This window comes from Pelophylax lessonae, assembly GCF_965119305.1.
Source record: "Pelophylax lessonae genome assembly, chromosome: 11".
NCBI lineage: Eukaryota > Metazoa > Chordata > Amphibia > Anura > Ranidae > Pelophylax > Pelophylax lessonae.
Window position 1 is genome coordinate 74,818,458 of NC_138778.1, and position 21,121 is coordinate 74,839,578.

General features: G+C 42.7%; 1 protein-coding gene across 1 annotated transcript in view; it reads right to left on the reverse strand.

Annotated features, from left to right (window-relative positions):
- SRP68 (signal recognition particle 68) overlaps positions 1-21,121 on the reverse strand; it is a 66,475-nt gene that overhangs the window by 4,577 nt on the left and 40,777 nt on the right. Inside the window, exons 9-14 of the mRNA XM_082271384.1 lie at positions 13,726-13,824; positions 12,185-12,249; positions 8,970-9,129; positions 7,526-7,620; positions 6,720-6,843; positions 5,115-5,190 (exon numbers count right to left, since the gene is read on the reverse strand). Coding sequence (XP_082127510.1) covers positions 5,115-5,190; positions 6,720-6,843; positions 7,526-7,620; positions 8,970-9,129; positions 12,185-12,249; positions 13,726-13,824 — 619 coding nt within the window. The remainder of the gene's footprint in view (positions 1-5,114; positions 5,191-6,719; positions 6,844-7,525; positions 7,621-8,969; positions 9,130-12,184; positions 12,250-13,725; positions 13,825-21,121) is intronic.

Here is a 21,121-nt window from a genome sequence, read left to right on the forward strand (position 1 = left end):
TCTGGGGCATGCATGCGCCTGCTGTGATTATACACAGCAGGAGCTGATTGGCAGTACTGCGGACTCAATGTCAATCCTTGGGTACTGAGGGACAACTGCAGTCTGCCTATGTAAACAAGGCAGATCGCCATTCTGTCAGTAGGGAAGGCATGGATCCGGTGTTCCTGCAAAGCAGGGACAAGGATCCATGTCTCCCCCTAGTGAAAGCGCCACCCATAGTACACAGAAACACAGGCTAGGCACACAGTTAACCCTGTGATCGTCCCTTAGGTTAATAAAAAAAAAAAAATGTAAAATATCCCATAGTTTTTTTTGTGCAAACTAAACTATATCTTCTTGACCATTGGGTTATGCTGCCCCCTACAGGAGTAGGACACTAGGCAGGAAAAAAGCTTTACCACGCCTATGGGGCAGTGACTGCAGGCATAACCCCACACACTCTGCTACAGCCCTCAGTTTCGTTGCAAGCAGTGTTTAAAAAGACAACAACCCCACTCCACTCATAATTAGAGGGGCAGGTGCTGCGTCTGTCAATGAACTTCAGAGAAATGGATTTTATGTAAGTAAAAATCCAGTTCTCTCTATCGTTCATTGACAGACGCAGCTTCATATCTTCTTGACCATTGGGACATCCCAAAGCAGTATTTGCATGAGGGGTGGGAAAAACGCCACAAAGAAAAATGGAATTCCCAAAAGTCTAAACATGGCCAACCAGGTAACAAGGAGCTGAACCAGAACAACTGGAGCTCACCTAGAAAAAACATACACCCTCAAAAATAGCTCTCTTTTAGACAGCAGACTGCAAAACCTTGCGGCCAAAAGATCCGAAGATGCCAGCATGTCTACCTTGTAGAATTTTATGAACGTGTGCACTGACGACCAAGTCGCCGCCTTGCACACTGACGACCAAGTCGCCGCCTTGCAAACTTGCATCACTGACACCTGATGGCGAAAAGCCCAAGAGGCACTCAGCGCCCTAGTAGAATGCGCCTTCACCGGAAAAGGAGGAAGCGGACCCTTCATTGAATAAGCCTGGAACTACCATCTGTCCGATCCATCTGGATATGGTCGCAGCAGACAAAGCCAATCCTTTACGAGGTCCTTCGGTAAGAAAAAAAATAAAAAAGAGCATTTCAATTTCTGAAAGACTCTGAAACCGCCCTAATTGCCCAAACCACATCCAAAGAATGCAAAGCAATTTCCTTGGGATGCTTGAGCTTAAGACAAAGTGAAGGCAGCACAATGTCTTTATCCAAATGAAAATCAGAAACCACCTTAGGAAGAAAAGACTGATTAGGTCGAAGTACCACCTTATCTCTATGGACCATGAAATAAGGTGAGCGGCAGGACAATGCCGCCAATTCAGACACTCTGCGGGCAGAAGTGATAGCCACCAAAAAGGCAACCTTCTGGGATAATGTAAGCAGAGGAATCTCTCTAATGTTCTCAAAAGGAGGTTTTTGAATAACGGATAGTACTAAATTCAGATCCCACGGAGGCAGTGGTGGATCGCATCGGAGGAGCCATATGACGCACCCCCTGAATAAAAGTGCGAATCAGGGCATGCGCAGCTAAAGGGAGTTGGAAAAAAAACAGCCAAAGCCGACACTTGGCCTTTGATAGTGCCCAAAGCCTGTTCAACCCCTTTTTGAAGAAAGGTCAAAATGCTAGCTACTGAAAACAAGCGAGGGTGCCTTCAGCGATTCACACCATAAAATGTACGATTTCCAAGTGCGATGATAGATGTTCCTGGAAGTAAACTTCCTGACCTTCAATAGTGTAGGAATCGGAGTCAAAAAGACCTTCATCCTTCAATACCTGGCTTTCAACAACCACGCTGTTAAAGCCAGCAACTGTAAAGCAGGATGGAAGATCGGCCCTTGAGACAACAGCTCTTACCTGAGAGGAATTCTCCAAGGAGCATTGGCACCCAACCTTACCAGGTCCACGTACCAAGTCTGGCGAGGCCAGTCTGGTGCCACCAGAATGACTGGAATTTCTTCCACCTCTATTCTGTGCAGAAGCCTCAGCAGGAGTTTCAGTGGAGGGAACGCCTAGATCAGCCGATACTGACCCCAAGGAGCCACCAATGTGTCTGTGGGGTCAGCCAGAGGATCCCTTGACCCGACTACAAATCTCTGAACCTTCTTGTTGAGTCGAGAAGCAAACAGTTCGACATCAGGTGTCCCCCACCAGACACACAGGAGGTGAAACACCTCCGCACGCAGGGACCACTCCCCCTGATCCAACACCTGGCGACTAAGGTAATCCCGCCTCCCAGTTGTCCACACCTGGGATATGCACAGCAAAGAGAGCTGGAACAAATGTCTCCGCCCAAGCCAGAATCTCAGACACTCTTGGTGCCCCCTTGATGATTGATGTACGCCACGGCTGTGGCACTGTCTGATTGAATACGGACCGGGCAACCTTGCAGAGGAGTTGATGACAATGACACAGGCAAAAAGCTTTATCGCTCTGAGCTCCAAGATATTTATCGACCGCTTGGACTCTTCCACCGTCCAGGATCCCTGGGTGCAGAGCCTCCCCAGCACTCCTCCCCAGCCTTGCAGGCTGGTGTCCTTGGATACCACCGTCCAATACAACGGAAGGACTTGCCTTGGCGTAGCGCTGACGAATGAAGCCACCATAGAAGAGCAGACTGTGTTGCAACTCAACCGAATCAAGGTGTCCAAGGATTTTTGATCCTTGCTCCACTTTACCAGAATCTCCCTTTGTAAGGGTCTCATGTGGAACTGAGCAAATTGAACCATCTCAGATAATCCAGTCTCAGTGAAGGCATCAGGGCGAATTTTTTGAAATTGATGTTCCAACCAAACTCTTGCAATGTTCGGACAGTGATCGTCGAGGGCTGAATGAGAGTCTGCCCTCAACAGCAGATCGTCCTGGTACCCAGTACCGAAATACCCCCAACACGGGGGCCAGCACCTTGGTAGAGACCCTGGAGGTGGAAGAGAGACCAAAGGGTAACGCCGCATATTGATAATGCTCCTCTCCTATAGAGCAGTGGTCCTCAACTCCGGTCCTCAGGGCCCACTAACAGGCCAGATTTTAAGTATTACCTTGGGGAGATGCAGGCTAGAGTACTGCAATCACTGAGCAGCAAATGATATCACCTGGGATGTATTTCAGTTATCTTGCAAATCTGGCCTGTTAGTGGGCCCAGTAGGCCAGGGTTGAGGACCACTGCTATAGAGGAAGAAGAAAACATTGGTGTTCAGCGTAGATAGGGATGTGTAGATATGCATCCTTGATATTGACACCAGGGTGGTTTCAAACATTGGTTTCAATGTTGAGCCCGCTAACACATGTAAATGGCGGGACAGAGACTCAATTCGTCTATCTACGGGGTCCGTAAAAGCTGGGAATTCTTCCACTGGGACCACAGTAGACTTATTAATTTTGGAAACTGGATGATCCACCTTTGGCATCACGGTCCACCGAGTGGAAACCGCAGCCGCACATCGGCGTTTGAAATGCTTGGGCACCACTAGCATTTGCTTGATGCGCCCCCACTATTCATTGGCAATATTGTCAAAAAGTTCTGGGCAGGGAAACAAATTGCCCAATTTCTAGGATTTGCGGGTGCCAAAAGACACCTTCATTCCTGTCACTGTAGACTCATCCTTCATTTTAAAAATGTTTGTTGCACTGAAACTATAAGTGCTTCCACCATCGCGTTTTCCTGCTTGGCGGATGACGAGGACATGTCCTCTTTGCCATCAGAATGCGAGGACACAGAGCCACCAAGGTGGGGTGAGTCTGTGGTGGCCATATCTGCCTCAGAATCTGACGATACTACAGAGGGAGGCGAAGGCAAAGGGCGCTTATGATTAGCGGTACTTTTCAACACTAAATCCACTTGACACCAGGCTTTCCAAAGCTGCTGTAAAAGCCGACAGAGACTGCGGCCCAGAGGGTTCCACCGCCGCACTGAGGGGGTCTGTAGGTGAAATTTTGTCCTGAGACTGCATTTAATCTGAAAATAAAAAGATGCAGTGTCACTTTAAAAGTCACAAAAACGCAATCGCATCGCTGCACCAGCGGTATAACAAGTCCCAGCCTAACAGTCTGTCAGCAGTGTGAGTGTATACCTACAAGGGAACCCAAAAACATTTCCAAACCAAGCATGAGGCTTCCAGGAACGTTCTGTACAGCAGAAAGAACAATCTGACACAGGAAATAGAAAAGCACATGGGTCATGCCTAGAGTCTTTAGTGTCTCCCTTTGTTGTCCAAGACTACCCGGGGTGGGGGTGCTGCCAGCCAGGGGGTACACTGCGACTCAGGGGTTCCCAGGTCATTTGCATCCAAAGCAAGACAGTCACTCGTGGGCTTGTCCCCGTCCAACGGGGCTCTGGCGTGCTGGACTAAAACCTGCTCATGCTCGCTGGCCAGGCTGGGAGACCTTAAGGATCTAGAATATCCAGTCCGAAACCCAGCCATCTGTTGCTTGTAGTTCTCCAGGAACTCTAACTAAAAGAAATAAATGACAAAAAAATGTTCCCAAAAAATAACAGCTAAGACCTAAGTTCCAGCAGGGAACTAAGTCCTACTCCTAAACTAGGCAGACACAAACTGAGGGCTGTAACAGAGTGTGTGGGGTCATGCCTGCAGGGACTGTCCCATAGGGGTGGTAAAGATTTTTCCTGCCTAGTGTCCTACTCCTGTAGGGGGCAGCATAACCCAATGGTCAAGAAGATATGAAGCTGCGTCAGTCAATGAGCGAGAGAGAAATATATATTTTTTCAAAAACTGTTGGTCTTTTTTTTTTTTTTTTACTATATTGTGCAAAAAATAAAAAACGCAGCATATGTAGTGTTATTTTACATAGGTTAATATTCTCCAAAAGGTGTGGGGTATAATTAGGAGTTGAAATTTTGAATGGTTGCTAAAGGCAGGTTCGTGCTGGTACACTAGTTATATACAGGAACCCACATGATAAGTCTTTTCTTCCCTCACAGTTTCTCAGACTAACTTCGAAGTTGGATGCAGACAGCATGGAAAAATACAAAAGTCAGATCACTTAAATAGATGACTGGAACTTTTACATTCTCAGAGATTAGACCTGCAATAAACACTAGATCTCATACTCACCAAGAATGGCAGCAGCCTGCATGGAATACTTCTCTGCATTCACCTGTTTGATAAGTTCCAGCACATCAGGTAAATCCTAAAGAAAAAGGAACTGGGTTAATGTTCAGTAAAGCGCATATTCAAAAACGGGCCCTCAGTAATACGTCCACCAGATAATAAAAAAATCAGTTTAGACACAATGCATTAAAATGCAAATTGATCACTACCTGCTTACATAACTACCACCAGAAACTTAGGCTCAGTCTTGGCATGATGGACTTTACACCTTCACACAATCGCATGTGATGGAAAAGAGAGACCCACTAATAATAGCTACACAATTGCTGTTTGGGGAGACCCGATTCTTTTACTTATTGAACAAATATGAGTAAACTTACAAGATAATCCTTTAACCACTTTAATACCAGCCACTTTCAACCACTTCCTGCCCAGGCCAATTTTCAGATTTCAGCGCTGTCATACTTTAAATGACAATTGCGCGGCCATGCAACACTGTGCCCATAAGACATTTTTATCACACAAAAAGAACTTACTTTCCTTGATAAAAATAAACCAAATCAGGGTTTATTATTTAGTCTGTAGGATAGTTATAGGGACACCAACCTGTGACCGTATTTATAAAAAAAATAAATACATTTTTCTTCTATATTACAGTACTACTCTCTGGGAAAGTGATCAGAATTTTTTTTTTTGACACATCATTGCTTAACAGTGAATTTCAATGGTATAAGCAACCATTTTTACCGAAAGAAACAGATTTAGTGTCTTTTGTTGTGATTGTCCAAAGCTAATCACATAATACAGATAGGCTGTGATTGGCCCTGTCTGTACCATGTGATCACTGAACAATCTCAGCTATAAACACAATTGTATACAATGGATGGCATGAAAGAAAGCTATCCATTGCTTACAATTGTCATGTGATCTGCTGTGATTGGTCACAGAGATCACATGATAATGGCAGCAGGCCGGTATAGTGATCAGTAAGCCGGTGACAGATCGTGCCACTCCACGGCCAGGCGAGCCGCGCTTTTTGAGAGGACATCATATGACGTCCACTCAGAAGGACGAAAAGGCCCGCTGGGTCGTCAATTTGCTATAGGGGAAGGTGTTAAAGCCCAAATGAACTTTCAGCCTAAATCAGCTAAATACATTCCAAATGCATCAAAACAAAAAAGGTGTACAATGTCTTAAAGTCTGTTTTCTTAAAAAATTAGCCGCAGCCTTGGTAAAAAAGCCCATCCTTCACCATCAAGATGCAAAGAAGGATCCTTTGCTCTCTATGGGGAAGCAGTAATCTTTGTGCCGAGCCAGAGCGCTCCAATCAACTAGCATGAACTTTGAGCATGGAACACTTTTTATGCACCTGTACTGTATTTAGCCAGGTTTTACTGAAGTTTCAATTGGGCTTTGGGAGCCAGAAGAATATGTTGAAGCTTAGCAGCTAAACATTAACGATAAAACATTTAGCATCACTGCCATCTTAAAGTAAAAGTTTTTTTAATTTTTTTTTCATTTTTTTTTATTACAGTCTAGGTGCAGAAGTCAGACTACCACTGCCAACATACGGATAAAGGTAAAGTGCTAGATAAGATAAGCAGGTACCTTCAGACTGCCCTTAGATGAACCAGCCTGGACTTCTTTTGCATACTTCAGCACCCGATCATAGAGAACTAGAGCTTCACTCCACTTCTTCACCAGAACATAGGACTGAGCAATAAAGAAGCACCTGCAAACAAAACAGCATTGAGTTACTGAGGCCGATTAGTTAAAGGGGTTCAGAATCCACTCAAATTAAAAGAAGATTTTCTTTAGATACCAATCATGTAAATTTCTGCACATAATTGTTTATTCAATATGAACGCATCTCCAATTTTTTTGGTCTTAAAGTGGTTGTAAAGGGTGAAGTTTTTTTTTTTTTACCTTCATGCATTCTATGCATGAAGGTAAAAAAACCTTCAGAGCGCAGCTACCCACACAGTCCCCCTAAAACTTACTCAAGCCGTATCCCAATTCATCTATGCACACGAGAGCCGAGGCTCTCCTGGGTCTTTCATTCCTCACTGGCTGAGACACTGCAGGGAGATCACATCCAGTGAGGAGGGAGCAGGGGGGCAGGACTGTAGGACCCATAAACACACAGAGTCAGCTTGGGAGTGAGCACTCACAAGTTCCACCAGAGCAAGCAGCTTACTAGTGGAAACTCTACAAGGAGGCAGGGCCAGAAAAGAAAAAAGAAAAGAAAAAAAAAAAAAAAAAAAAAAAAAAAGGAACCCTGAGATCCACTTTAACTCCTTTACCAAAATATCCTGTCCAGACAGGACATGTACTGCTGGTTTTGATGGAATGCATGATCCACTGCAAGCATGCATAGCTGTAGAACTCACAGGAACCAAATGATTCATTCTAACCTGTATGCTTTGTACACCAGAGTCTTCAGTGCAATCTCCTTCTGGAAACTTTGGTCTTCTTCCAAACCAGGCAACTGGGTCAGCTCAGCAAGATTCTGTGTTGAAGAAAGAAGAGAAGCTGGTTTACAATTGGTATTAATGTTTATGCATTTCCTTCTCAGAGACTGAACATAAAATATGCCACAGACCTGGTTCAACACCACAATGTAATGCTTTTGGTAAAAGCACACATCCACATCACGATAGTCAGCCTGTACCAGTTAAACTGTCAAGATCTTGGTTTCTTTGTTATATTTCATTACCTCTCTATGCTTCTTTTACTATTCATTTGACTTTTCTGGCCTCATTATCACACACACACACACACACACACGTCTCATAAACCCCAATATCAGGCTGTAAAATTAAGATGAGCTTTGTTTCTTTCAAGTCTCCCTAATGGTTCATCAATTTAACAGGTGGCACCCAGGGATGGATTTATCTTTCCTGCCCAAGGTCAGGTCATACTCACCCCAACATTCTGACACTGGAAATGAAGGGGCTGAGAAAGACGATTTGCCTACTTCATTTTGGTATACTTGAATCATATGGCTAGAAGAAAAAGTTATGTGTAGGCGAATATTTGCTGCCTTGCCTTTGAAAGCTCTGCCTTCCTAGGCCACAAACCTATGTTGGTTATGTAGTAATCCAGCCCTGGCAGCAGTACTATGTCACTAATAATGGGCTTGGTCGTGTTCAAATCAAGCCTGCCAGGAAGCCGTCACTCCACACCACCAATCATAGGCAATGAGGCATTTCCCTATTGGTAGCTGCACATACACACACTGCCTGATTGGAGGTGTGCAGTTCCGGCTTCCAGGCAGGCCCTATTCGAACATGCCCGAGCCCATCACTATATGTCACATGTGACGTGTGTTATAGTACCACACCAAGAAAAGGGAGGCTTGGTTCTGATGGATATACAGTAGACTGTGCCTTCCTTCAAAGCAGCTAATACATAATGAAGGTATAGTGTAGGTGGACCTTCCTCTGGTCCTAGGCTGCTACCCATCTGATCATGACAAATAGAGCACTCAGAAGAGGATAGACGATTTGCACTTGGCACTCCTCAATATCCTCCTCAGTTCTATGTTGTGGAAAGTAGCAGGACTCTAATAAAAAGGTATACATTCAATAGAAACTTGTACTGAAAAAAAAACCTTATAGGAGGCCATTACTGAACTCGGCTACTGCAAATGCTAGATGTCCGTTTCCCAAATTGTGTAAAGAAACAAACATAGATCAGAATAGCACTTTGTGTTTTGTCAATAAGTGACAATAAGTGAAAATTTTAATACAACATGGTGTTGTACCCACAGGACCATTACTAGGGAAAGTATTGACTGCTATCATTAAGACAATGCTAAATTGCTGTGATTGAGGCAACAGATCAGCTCTCTCTCACCTGCAAGATGATATCATAAAGCCTGATAAGGTCCTGTGGGCGTGGGTTCCTTTTGCCATCTTCTTCAGCCTGTGGCTGGCGGAGTAGGGCTTTCTGTAAAGCGCTTGCCATGCTCTCATTACGATGGATGGCTGTGGACAGCTTGATGTAGGATAAGTAGCTACAAAGACACAATTGTATAGAAGCTGAATTATTTATTTTTATTAAGAGTTTTATTGCCATATGCACAAAACAAGGAAAAAGCAAAATACAGAGCATAGATACACAAAACTCAAGTATAGCAATGCTTTTCCAGTACAAGGCAAACATCCCATATATCTACCGCATGTGTACATAGAGCATTTTATTTTCTATAACAACAAAAGCAAAGAAAAAAGGAACACAAAGGGGTCATTTCCCCAAACCTTTTTTCGGAGTATGCTTTTATTCTTCACTTTATAATAAACAACATACGATGGGATCATCTGAGTCCTCAAATCCGGTTGAATGTAAGCATGTTGCATCGCATAAACTACTAAATAAATATAATCAGGGTGTTATGCCATTTCTCGCCCTCAGCAAGGGCTGTCAGCCACTGTTTCCATGGAATCCACCCATCTGGCCCAGATTCTAGTACATGTTTTTGGACACCCCCTAGCATTATAAGTCATTCTGTATAGGGTAGCATTAGCGGTGACCAGAGACTTTCAAGCTGATAATGTAAGGCAGTGGTCCTCAACCCGGGCCTACAGGGCCCACTAACAGGCCAGATTTTCAAGATAACTGAAATATATCCCAGGTGATATCATTTGCTGCTCAGTGATTGCAGTACTCTAGTCTGCATCTCCCCAAGGTAATACCTAAAATCTGGCCTGTTAGTGGGCCCTGTAGGCCTGGGTTGAGGACCACTGATGTAAGGTAATCCCTCCTAATCCAGTGTATTGCAATTAATTTGCAAACACAGAAAAACAACAATCGCATATTTTTTTCTATGAACTCATCCTCACTTATTTCTAGAAGCCCTACCATAGGACTGTATATGCAGAAATGAGCCTTCAGCTATCACACATATAGGAGTCTCCTTCCTCCCAATTTTAAACAATCAGAGGCGGTGTATAGTACATTTGGTGTAGATATCTCAACTGGATCATCTTGTCTCTGGCAGATATAACCGTATTCATTTAAGAGTTAAGCACCTCCTCCCAAAGATTTTCCATCAATTCTGGTATAATAGTGTGCCATCTTTCCTTAATTCCCTGGGTTTTTCTACTGTCCACACATATTACAATAGTAACTGGATACTAATATGGAATGGTCGGGTCTCAGCAAAAGTTTTTCTAAGTCTGTATTAGCAAGAATGATTGGTTCAGAGCCAAAACGCACACTGTGTTGCATGTTGCAATCTGGTATATTGAAATTGTCAAGACGTAGATGTCCTTGCCACCACATCTTCGTGGTAGGAGCGGCGGTTTTCTCTGAGTTTTATGCCCATTTTAACATGTGTGTACATGTACCTTCAATTAAACCAATAAATACTACACTATATGAGCAATACTTCGGCTCCTGTTGGTGAGCTTCTTTACACAGTGCATATCGCATGGAAAGTGACCATAGAACCGTCACAACAAACCACATCTCCACCATACCGCTTAACAGTAATACAAGGCTCATCTTCTGGTGAATGCATAGATTGGTGGAGGGAGATCACTGTGAAGACGCATCTGACAACACTTGGGATGTATCACCCTTTGTTTTCACTGCCGTTTCTTGGCTATTGTCTGGTGTGTGTTCTGACACTATGTTCATCATTGGAAGAATGTTTCCAAACACAGTGGACTGTTAATCTTCATATGGGCTCACTATGTGGACTTCATGTTTATTAAAGAATTGTGTAATAGGTTTGATCACTATTTTAAGGTTTATTTTCTTTGTTTGGACATTTATCTGTTGAAGCACTAAATGCATTAACCACTAGCACTGCACATATTTTAGATTATATTATTCTTTGAAGGTTGTATATTCACCTTTTTTGTGCCAGCTACCATATATACTATTCTATATAAGATGAAAAAGATGCGCTGGCCTAAAATCAATCACAACTGCTGCACCTGAAGCTCCATGAACACGGGGAGAAAAAGGATTCAAATGTATAAACAAAATGCGCGTGAAATAAAAGTAAAATAAAGTGAATTCACAAAGGAAAAATGCATGTACCTATAAAGTGCACATATATCTATCTATCAATATATCAATGCCAATATGTGACCATGCATTTATATAGTGCAAAAGAGGGCAAATGCACAAAAAAGTCAAATCCTGAAAAGTCCAATCTTTTCTCTGTCAAAGTGCTGCATACATCACCACCGTGCTACAGTAATGAATTAGCTGCTTACCAGACCCGATAGGGTCAATGAGCGTGTAAACTGTAAAGGGATCAATCCATGGACCGCAAACGGATAACGTCTCCAAAGTCACAGAAGATGTGAAGCAAAGGAGGAAGACCAATAGTGCATTATCTCCTAAAAACGTAGTTTAAGTAGTAAAAAAATACGGCGGTTGTGCCACCACAGGTACAGTGCTCAATCTCCCAATCGGTTTGTAAGTGTTTTTTTTACTTAAACTACATTTTTAAGAGATCATGCACTATTGGTCCACCTCCTTTGCTTCACATATCTTTCCGTGACCTTGGAGACGTATTCATTTGCGGTTCATGGATTGATCCCTTTACAGTTTACACGCTCATTGACCCTATCCGTTCTGGTAAGCAGCGAATTCATTACTCTAGCATGGTGGTGATGAATGCAGCACTTTGACAGAATCACCATTCAAAAAAAATATCTTTTGGACTTTTCAGGATTTTACTTTATGTGCATTTGCCGTCTTTTGCACTATGTAATCCTATGGCCACATATTGGCAATTGATATATAGATCTATGTGCACTTTATACATACATTTTTCCTTCGTGAATTCACTTTATTTTATGACAGCGCACTTCATTTATACATTTGATATAAACTATTCTATCTAGTGCTCACTTTATTTTTAAAGTTTATTTTTGAATTGTTAATTAAACCACAAAATAGCTCCCTTTTAATAAAAACAAAAGAATATTCACACTAGGACCAAAGTCAATCCCTGTAAGGGAGGGGACATGTCAAGGGGAGGAGTCAACCTACTTTTGATCAAACTATTTTTTGATGTCTCCCAATGAGGAGAAAAACAGTGAATATTTTACCTGTGCAAGTACTGTAGGGTAGACACTTTGCCAGTTTCACCATCAATGACAGCATCTCTGTGTCTCTGCAAAGAAATAAAATGTCCATCCACAATGAAAACTGTTAAGTTTAACTAGTAAGTCGCATTAGTACATTGATCAGTTATTCCATGCTGAGCAAAGCAGCGACACAGATACCAAAACATTCCTTCAGTTTCATGAACAATACTTATATGTTGGAATAAATATATAGTAAATGCACTCCTACTTACAAAGGATTTATTTGCTGCAAACAAACATGAACCGGAAAGTCTAACAATGACAGTACATCTATATCATTATAGAGCACCCTTATGCTTTAACCAATGACATTTTTAAGTAATTATGAACATAAAATATTATGCAGGTACCATAACAGATTTTGTTTAGTATCAGAAATTATATTTACCTCTTAAAAGCTAAAAAGTTCTGTCATGTGACCACATATCTCTTCATAACAGTAGGGGTTGGGGACACAGGACACTGTTCAGACACACTGTGTGCCTGTATGCCATAGTCTGTTCAGGCTGAGACAAACTGTAGGCTGTGCGTTAGCAGGGGGGTCTGTTCAAGAAGAAAGGCTGTGAATGGGAGGGGAGTGTTTGCCAGAGGCAGGCTGTGATTGGGAGGGGGGTGTGATGGCTGAACAAACAAATCATTACAGGCATTGTGTTTCTGAACAGTGTCCTGTACCTCTGAATGGCCAGCCAAAGGATGAAAACTGTTCACACAAAACAGAAGCTGATCTGTGTTTGTGTGGTCAGTTTAGAACAAGGAAGAAGGGTGACCGACAGGATCAATAAGGTACTTCAGATCGAAGTACATGAAAACGTCCTATGAGACTAGGATTTTAAAAAATGAACATCTGTAAAAAAGCACACATTAAAGCATTTAGGGTAACATACACCTTAAAGACTAACTCCACTTTTGTTGAGAGAAAATCATTTCTCTGGGCGACATACATTGCAGGAATTTTAACAAAACTGTTGCAGATATCTTTTGTTATTCTGAAAAAATAGCTGTTTTTTTCTGTGTCCATGTGAAAAGTAATTCTAATGGGAGTGATTGGATAATTATCAACTGCTTCACTTACAGATTTCTAATGAGGAATATGGCAGGGTCCGCATCTGTTTAGACGGTTTCCCTTTGGCAGTATCTCGCAAAAAAATTACATTTTTGTTGCAGGGGATCCCCAAAATCTGACTTGAATCTTAGTGCAGACTTCTGGGAAAAACAATAAGCCAATCACACAAGCAGAAAAGGAGATATTTGAGGGGTTTCTGTACACCACCTGTGTACAGAATGTCTCCAGGTTGCCATATTGCATTTTACATAAAGTTACAGCACTGCAAATTGAAAACTAAAGGTCATTTTTAATAACATCAAATCACAACATGACTTGTGTAGCAAGTGTATATGCTATATTATTTGCCTCTTTTTTTCCCAACGAAAGTGGAGTTACCTTTTAAGGCTCCTTAGAAGTAGTAGCTGCTTTCGTCACAAAAAAGGATAGCATGGCTCACCTGCTCAGATCGAAGCTCCTCTCGAACTCCCTGGATAGCATCTCTACATTCACTCAGCACAGATTCAAACAATCGTTCTTTGGTCTCCTCATCTTCAGCCTAAAAGAAAGACATTTTACATCAGTGGAATTTGAAAAGAATCATCTGCTTCTATGCAGCCTTCCTTTGAAGCATTACTAGAAAATGGTGGTAGGAAAAACCAGCATTTTCAGTTTTGGGTTTCCATGCAAATCTAACACATTGGAACGAAAAAACTAGAACAAAAAGAAAACCTGAAGCACAGAGCAGCTGAATCATCCCAGAAAAATTAAACATGCAAACCATTACCCATGAGCTAAAATACCATTCCTTTTGCTCCAGTTTTCCTACATTAGTTACACAAGCCTCCAGACACATGCAGAACAGGAATGAGGTTGATGCAAGAGATTCAACACTGAGATACAAAGAACTGAGAAGATATACAGAAAGTTGTCACTGATTCACTTTCATTTCTGCAATGTGTTTTTAAGTAGAATGATCTTTAATCAATTGTGGACCGCCTCATGTAGCTTTACAGCAATGGGGCAGCCGCTCTGCACTGGATCACGTACATGTATGTGATCCAGAAGTTCTTGTGTAGAGGGTGCGTGCGCCTGATCTGTGCTGTCATTTGGTACAGCACAAGTCAGTCATCAGGTCCAGAAAACAATCAGCGTAGTGATAATCTTATAGTGCGAATTAAACATGCAATGTGATAGAAAATACAAATTTTGAATGTCGATAAACATCAACAGTGATTTCAAACACACTATACATAATCAGAACATTCTGATCTTCAGGTCCAGGTCAATGATAAGACCTTCTGATCAGCTGCACCAAATCACAGAACAGCCTGCGTTCATTTTTGTAAACACAGACACAGGAACTGCATTTTTCTCTTTCGGGGCATTTTTTGGTTCCTGAGAGGAGAGCGCAGACCTGTGCGTGTACAAACGGCACACTTTCACGTACAAAACACCTAGCCTACCACTGTGCCTACCACACTGACACCATTTACATTTATCCCTGGATTGTCAGCAAAACTATCAGAATCACTCTAACTGCCATTGCTAGTATAGGGTCTGAACAGATCAGTATCTTAAATCAGAACTACACTAGTGTCCCCAATGGTATAGTGTTTCCAAAAACGCAGTGCGTTTAGCCCCCCCTGCACCCCTTCCCCTACAAGTGAAGTGTCCGTATAATTTCTGATCACTACCACATCTGATACATTGTACACAAAACTGCACCATTAACCAGATTAGGACTGATCTCTGCTAGCACTAGCTGGTCAATTTTATTTGTAGCGATTTAAACAGACCCTCACAGCCAGGAGTTCTTGTTTTCCTGTGAGTCACACTAGGTACCTGTAAATTTAGTGGCTAAAGTGTCCAAGGAAAGGTACACTAGTGAAGAGGCCTACAGGATTCTGAGTATGACAGATGACATCGAAGGGCAGTCCTCTGTCACAAACAGTCTCAGAAAACAAACCTGTAGAAATCAGCAGCACCCTGACAAGGAGTTCAGCTGATGGAGAAGAGACCCCTGCTAAGGTCAGGCATACCCAACCCCGTGCCCAGGCTGCTAAAGGTGCTAGAAATGCATGATTATATGCAGCAGTGTCCAAGTACTAGTGCTGCACAACCATTTGGGGGACTGGCAGGCATCAGTGGCATAGAACATCCTAGCATTTTACACACCTGTTCACATTAAATACATTAACTATTACCAGCAGCCCATGTCTGCCTATGCTATTTTCTATCTTTGAGCATCTGCCCCTTGGCCACGTAAAGGTGTATACTAGTGATTTACCAATCTCAAAGACCAAGTTAGCAAAATGAAGCACTAATCTGGGTTTGTACGTAAGAGATTGGACTAAATGAATCATGTCTGTTCTAAGAAAAGTTGCACTTTTCAGGTGGCGCATTTTGCTAAACATCATGGTTCTGAACTGTATCACTTACACCCAGAGCTACCACTATGAAACATTTATTCATGAAAACATCCTTTTCTGAAAGGTTAACAACCTGCGTCCTAAATAAAATATGCCTGCTGAAGTGGTTTTGTTCCTGCAAGAAATTTGTGATTTTATATAAAATGGTGAACTGGCAAAGAATTTCTTCTATGGCATACACAAAGCACATAAACACATTCCTTTCTTAATGGATTTTGAGGGGGATCGAAGAGGGTTTCTAAATGCAGCTGGTTTTTTTTTATAGACCCAGTCATGACCACATGAAGAGTACACAATTACTCTTCACTCGAAGAATAAGGCGCACCAATCCTTAGATGTTGCGGCCACATTCATTTTATCAAGCTTGCTTTCCTTTTTTTTCCCTGGTGACCCTTAAACACAACTCCTATCTCGGGGTGACAATTCTTAATCATCTAAATGTATCTATGGAGGACCAGTGGTGTTGTCATAGAACAAGATGTGTGTTAGGACTATAGAACCGCCAAACCCCACATAACCCCCCATCTGTGAGGTAAATGTCTATCTAGAGCAGTGGTCCTCAACCCTGGTCCTCAGGGCCCACTAACAGGCCAGATTTGCAAGATAACTGAAATACATCCCAGGTGATATCAATTGCTGCTCAGTGATTGCAGTACTCTAGTCTGCATCCCCCTAAGATAATACTTAAAACCTGGCCTGTTAGTGGGCCATGAGGACCGGAGTTGAGGAGCACTGATCTAGAGGATTGAGAAGTTGATACACATGAGATGGCACAAAGGTAACAAAGTCTGCACACACCCCAGACATTCGTGTTAATATCTGCAGTAAGATGGGGGGAGTGGCTTGGAGAGGACGAGATGCGAGGACGTGCGAGTAGGAGCTCCCGCTAACCCCTCTCCCGGACCTACCCGACACGGCACAGTTATAGCGGCATGCAAACGAATAACCCGGCCAAGAACCGCCCAGTGACCCGCTCGGCAAGCGAACGATCAGCGGTAGACAGACGCCAGCCACTGAGGAAATCGGACGGCGGTATTCAGCAATACTTCCAGCATCACCCGCCCGGAGCACCTGAAACAAAGATGGCGGCGGCACGTGTGGGTACACAGCCCAAACAGAGCGTGCAACAGCGCATAGAGAAAGGGGATAAGCTGCTGGAAGAGAGCTTAGCAAACTCGGTGGCGATGGGAAGAGAAGCCGAAGCGGACCCTGGTAGCCTGCAGGAGAGCAGCAGCCCAGAAATTAAAGATCTACTGAAAGCATTGCCGACAAAAACAGAGATTGAAGCCCTGATCATGAGGATTGAGGAAACTCACCGGCGAGACATACAGGAGCTCCGTAAGGATATGACTCAATTGACCGATAAAGTTACCTCAAACGAAGCTGAAACCACACGGGTAAAACACCAAGTAGCCGATATAAAGAAAACCACAGAGACACTACTAGAGCTTACTATTAATATGCAGCTACGCATTGAGGATTCAGAGGACCGGAGCTGCAGAGGGAATTTAAAGCGGAGAGGTGTACCAGAGGTGGAAGGGGAAAACCTGCAGGAGAAGGTGAGAGACATTTTTTTAAAAGTACTCGCCCCCACCTCACACCCTGCGGCCCCTTTGGAAATAGACAGGGTCCACAGAGTAACAGGGTACAGATATACAGACCCTAGTAGACCCCGTGACATAGTATGTAAGATGTATTACTATACATAGAAAGAGGAGATCCTCCGCAAAGCCTGGGATATAGGCATAGTCGAAATTGCAGGGGCTAAAATAAAAATACTCCCGGACATGTCTAAAAATACACTATATCGCAGATCATTATTACGGCCATTGTTGGACAGAGCAAAGCAGCAAGGTTTTAGGTACAGATGGGGATACCCGCTGGCAGTAACTTTTTTCAAAGAGAGAGACATGTTTGTTTTGCATACCCCGACAGACCTACCCAGCTTATTCGAATTTCTTGGTATTGAACCTGTTCGGGTGGAGGACTGGCGTGCAATTGACCCTAGGAAAATGGGGTATTCAAGCTGGAACCCCCGTGAAGGGGGGTTGAATGGAAGTGGAAACAGAAAAGCGTAGAACCAAGAAGTCAGAGATTGGAGGATCAAATTGAAGGAAAAGAGTGGAGGTGAAGAAATGATGAAGGACTACCAATACAGGGATTTTTTTTTTTTTTTTTTCCCCTTAGTTCTTCTCTACCTGCCCCCTCTTTTTTTTTTTTTTTTCCTAGCCACTTTCCCCCCCTTGGGGGTTTCTCTTTTTTTTTTTTTTTATTTTATCTCTCAAGGAACAACCCCCCACCTTCGGTGGGGAGCGAGACACATTGTCCCCTCCACACCTTCGTATAAAATTTTTTTTTCAGTGAACTTGAACTATCCTACTTATAAGGAGCCAATTTGAAAAGGAGGGTTTTTTTTTTTTTTTTGGTGGGGTGGTGGGTTTTCTCTTTTTTCATTTATTATTTTTTTTTTTTTTGCACATATATTAATAGAGCACAAGAGTCACGAACCACGAGTGCAGAGTGATGTTGGGGGTCCTTTATGGGATATGAAAGGCCTGTGTTTTCGTCTGTTTTCTATTTTTTTTGGGGTGTTTTCTTTTCTTTGATGTGTGAAGCTATTTATATCCCTTTTTTTTTTTTTTTTTACACAACAATTAGATAATTTTTTAAATGGAATAAGAGGGGTAAGACAGCAGGGAGCTGCCTTCACATTTATAAACACTGTAAAATGTTGTAAATTTGATTTAATGAATAGCACTATGGGTTTTTTTTTCTTTTTTTTTGGAATACACATGCTAAAAGGACCATTCAAGGGGTCCCTAAAGAGGGTGAAAGAGCACAGAGAGAGAGGGAGGGTCAACCTTTTTTTTTTTTTTCTCTCCTCTTTGAGAGTAGAACACCATAGATATTCTCCAGAAGGTGTGAAGGGTAGTTAAAGAATCAATTAACTATCTGTAGGCCTGGAGAACCTGTATGAGGGGGGAGGGGCGACGGCGGAAGTACTGTGAGAATGGAACTGGGGCAGGGAGAGGGGAATAGGGGAGAGGTAAAGGATAGAGGAAGGAGAGGGGGCTTACCCTATCTCCTTCCCTTTTTTTTTTTTTTTTTGGATCTGAGACCAGCATGTTAATTGAGGGCGTGGTAGATATCGGATACAGTAAATGGAGTAAAGGGGCCATTATATTAGGGAAGAGGGGAATGGAGCAGACTGGGGGTAATATATAGAACCCTCTCAGTTACGTATTAAATTTAATGGCTCCCTTCTTTCTCTCTTTTTCCTTTCAGTTTTTTTTTTTTTTCTCTTTTCTCTCGGGATCAGAGGCCGATTGGCTATTAATCCGGCCAGGTCGAGGTTTTATATTGATTGTCTGACTGATTCTAAGGAGGGACAGAAATGGGACCCCTTTCTCTTTTTTCCTTCGGGGGACTTTTTTTTTCTCTTTTCTCTGTGGCATAAGCGGAACGCAATGCTCGTTGTTTCTAAATTTCTCTCCTCTGTCTTTTGACGCGATATAAAGGGAAGATGGGAGAAAAAGAGGCCGGGAGAGGTAGACAGAGAGAGGGAATGGATTTATATGTATAAATGCTGAACGATTATGGAGATGATCAGTGTCGGTGTTCGGGGGAGGGAAGGGAGAGTTTTATTCTCTAACCTAATTCAACCATAACCCCATTTAGGAAATTGCTCAAAGAACCAACATAGTTTGGATGAGCTACCCAGCGTAAAGCTATTTAGCGACCTCTCTAAAGTTGAGAGGCCAAGAGGGTATCCCCCCTTCTCCCCCCTACCCCCCTTAAATTAGCTTTCTTTTTTTTTTTCTCCTCTCTTTTTTTCCCCTCTTTAGCAATGGAAAACATAAGAATTTTATCTATTAATGCAAAGGGCCTTAACATCCCAGAGAAAAGGAGAATCCTGTTGGATGATCTGAATAGATCTAGGATAGATATTGCAATGGTACAGGAGACACATTTCAGAGAGGATAAATGCCCGAAGCTGGGCAATAACTCCTTCCCCATAGTATACCATTCTACCAACTGGGAGGCAAACTCGAGGGGTGTATCCATCCTCCTATCAAGGAACATACCTTGGAAGTGTACCCAAATTTTGAACGATCCAAATGGTCGTTATCTATATGTAAAAGGGACCATACGAGAGACCATAGTTACGCTAGCTAACATGTATGTCCCAAATGTAAAACAGGACTGTTTTTTGAGGAGGAGCATGGATGCACTTAATGACTTTAGAGAGGGTCATTTAATATTAGGGGGGGGATATGAATATTCCCTTGATCCCTTCAGAGGATACATCTAGGGGCCTATCATCAATCCCGCCTAGAGTGAGAAAGCATTTTGCCAAGATATTACAGGAGGGACAATTAATAGACGCATGGCGCATAATGCACCCAAGAGAAAGAGATTACTCATTCTATTCCTCTTTACACCAACAATACTCCCGCATAGATTACTTTTTAATTCCACATAATCAACTGCATGCCATAAAGGACATAATGATAGGCTCAGCGACTTGGTCAGACCACGCCCCAATTACAATAACCTACGAATTACCAGACAAAAGAGAAAGGAGAGAAACAACGTGGAGACTGAATGAAAACCGCTTACAAGATCAGGTGACTATGACAGAGGTGGAATCAGAAATGGAATTTTTTTTTTTTAACTAATACTATTGCAGACTCAGACCCAGGGATAATATGGGAAGCGCATAAAGCAGTTATAAGAGGTATTTTCATTAAGCATGGGGCAAGGATCAAAAAACAACAAACAATTAGAACAGCTACTCCAACTGCTAAATAAAACAAAGGCAAAACATAAACATGCACCATCAGTGCCGGTTCACACTGGGGCGACCTGTGAGGCGACCTGGTCGCCTCACAGGTCGCCTCCCATAGGGAAGCTGCGGACCCGTTTTAATAGGAGCGACACAAGTCGCTCCGACCTAGAAAAAGGGTCCGGAGCTTCTTTGGGGCGACCAGGAGGCGACCGCCATAGACTTCAATGTTATGAAGTCCGTGGCGGCCGCTCCGAGGTCGTGGCGCGCTGCTCGCACTGCGATCTCGGAGGTCGCCCCTGCAAGTAGCGTCGCGGTAATGTGAACCGGCGCTTAGAGGAGGGAAAGGCAGAACTTTTGAAAATAAGAAAAGACATTAACGAACTTCTAGCCTTTAGAGTTAAAGCAGCTATTCAGAAAACTAAAAGTATTACATATGAATCAGGGGATAAATGTGGGAAGTTGTTAGCAAAATCACTTCGAGACCAAAACTTGACAACTTATATTCCACATTTAGTAACTGACGCAGGACAGAAACTCACATACTCCAAACAGATAACTCAGGAATTCAAAAAATATTACGAAACATTATACAATTTAAAAACCCCCACAATCTCAAATGGAGGAGTATGTACAAA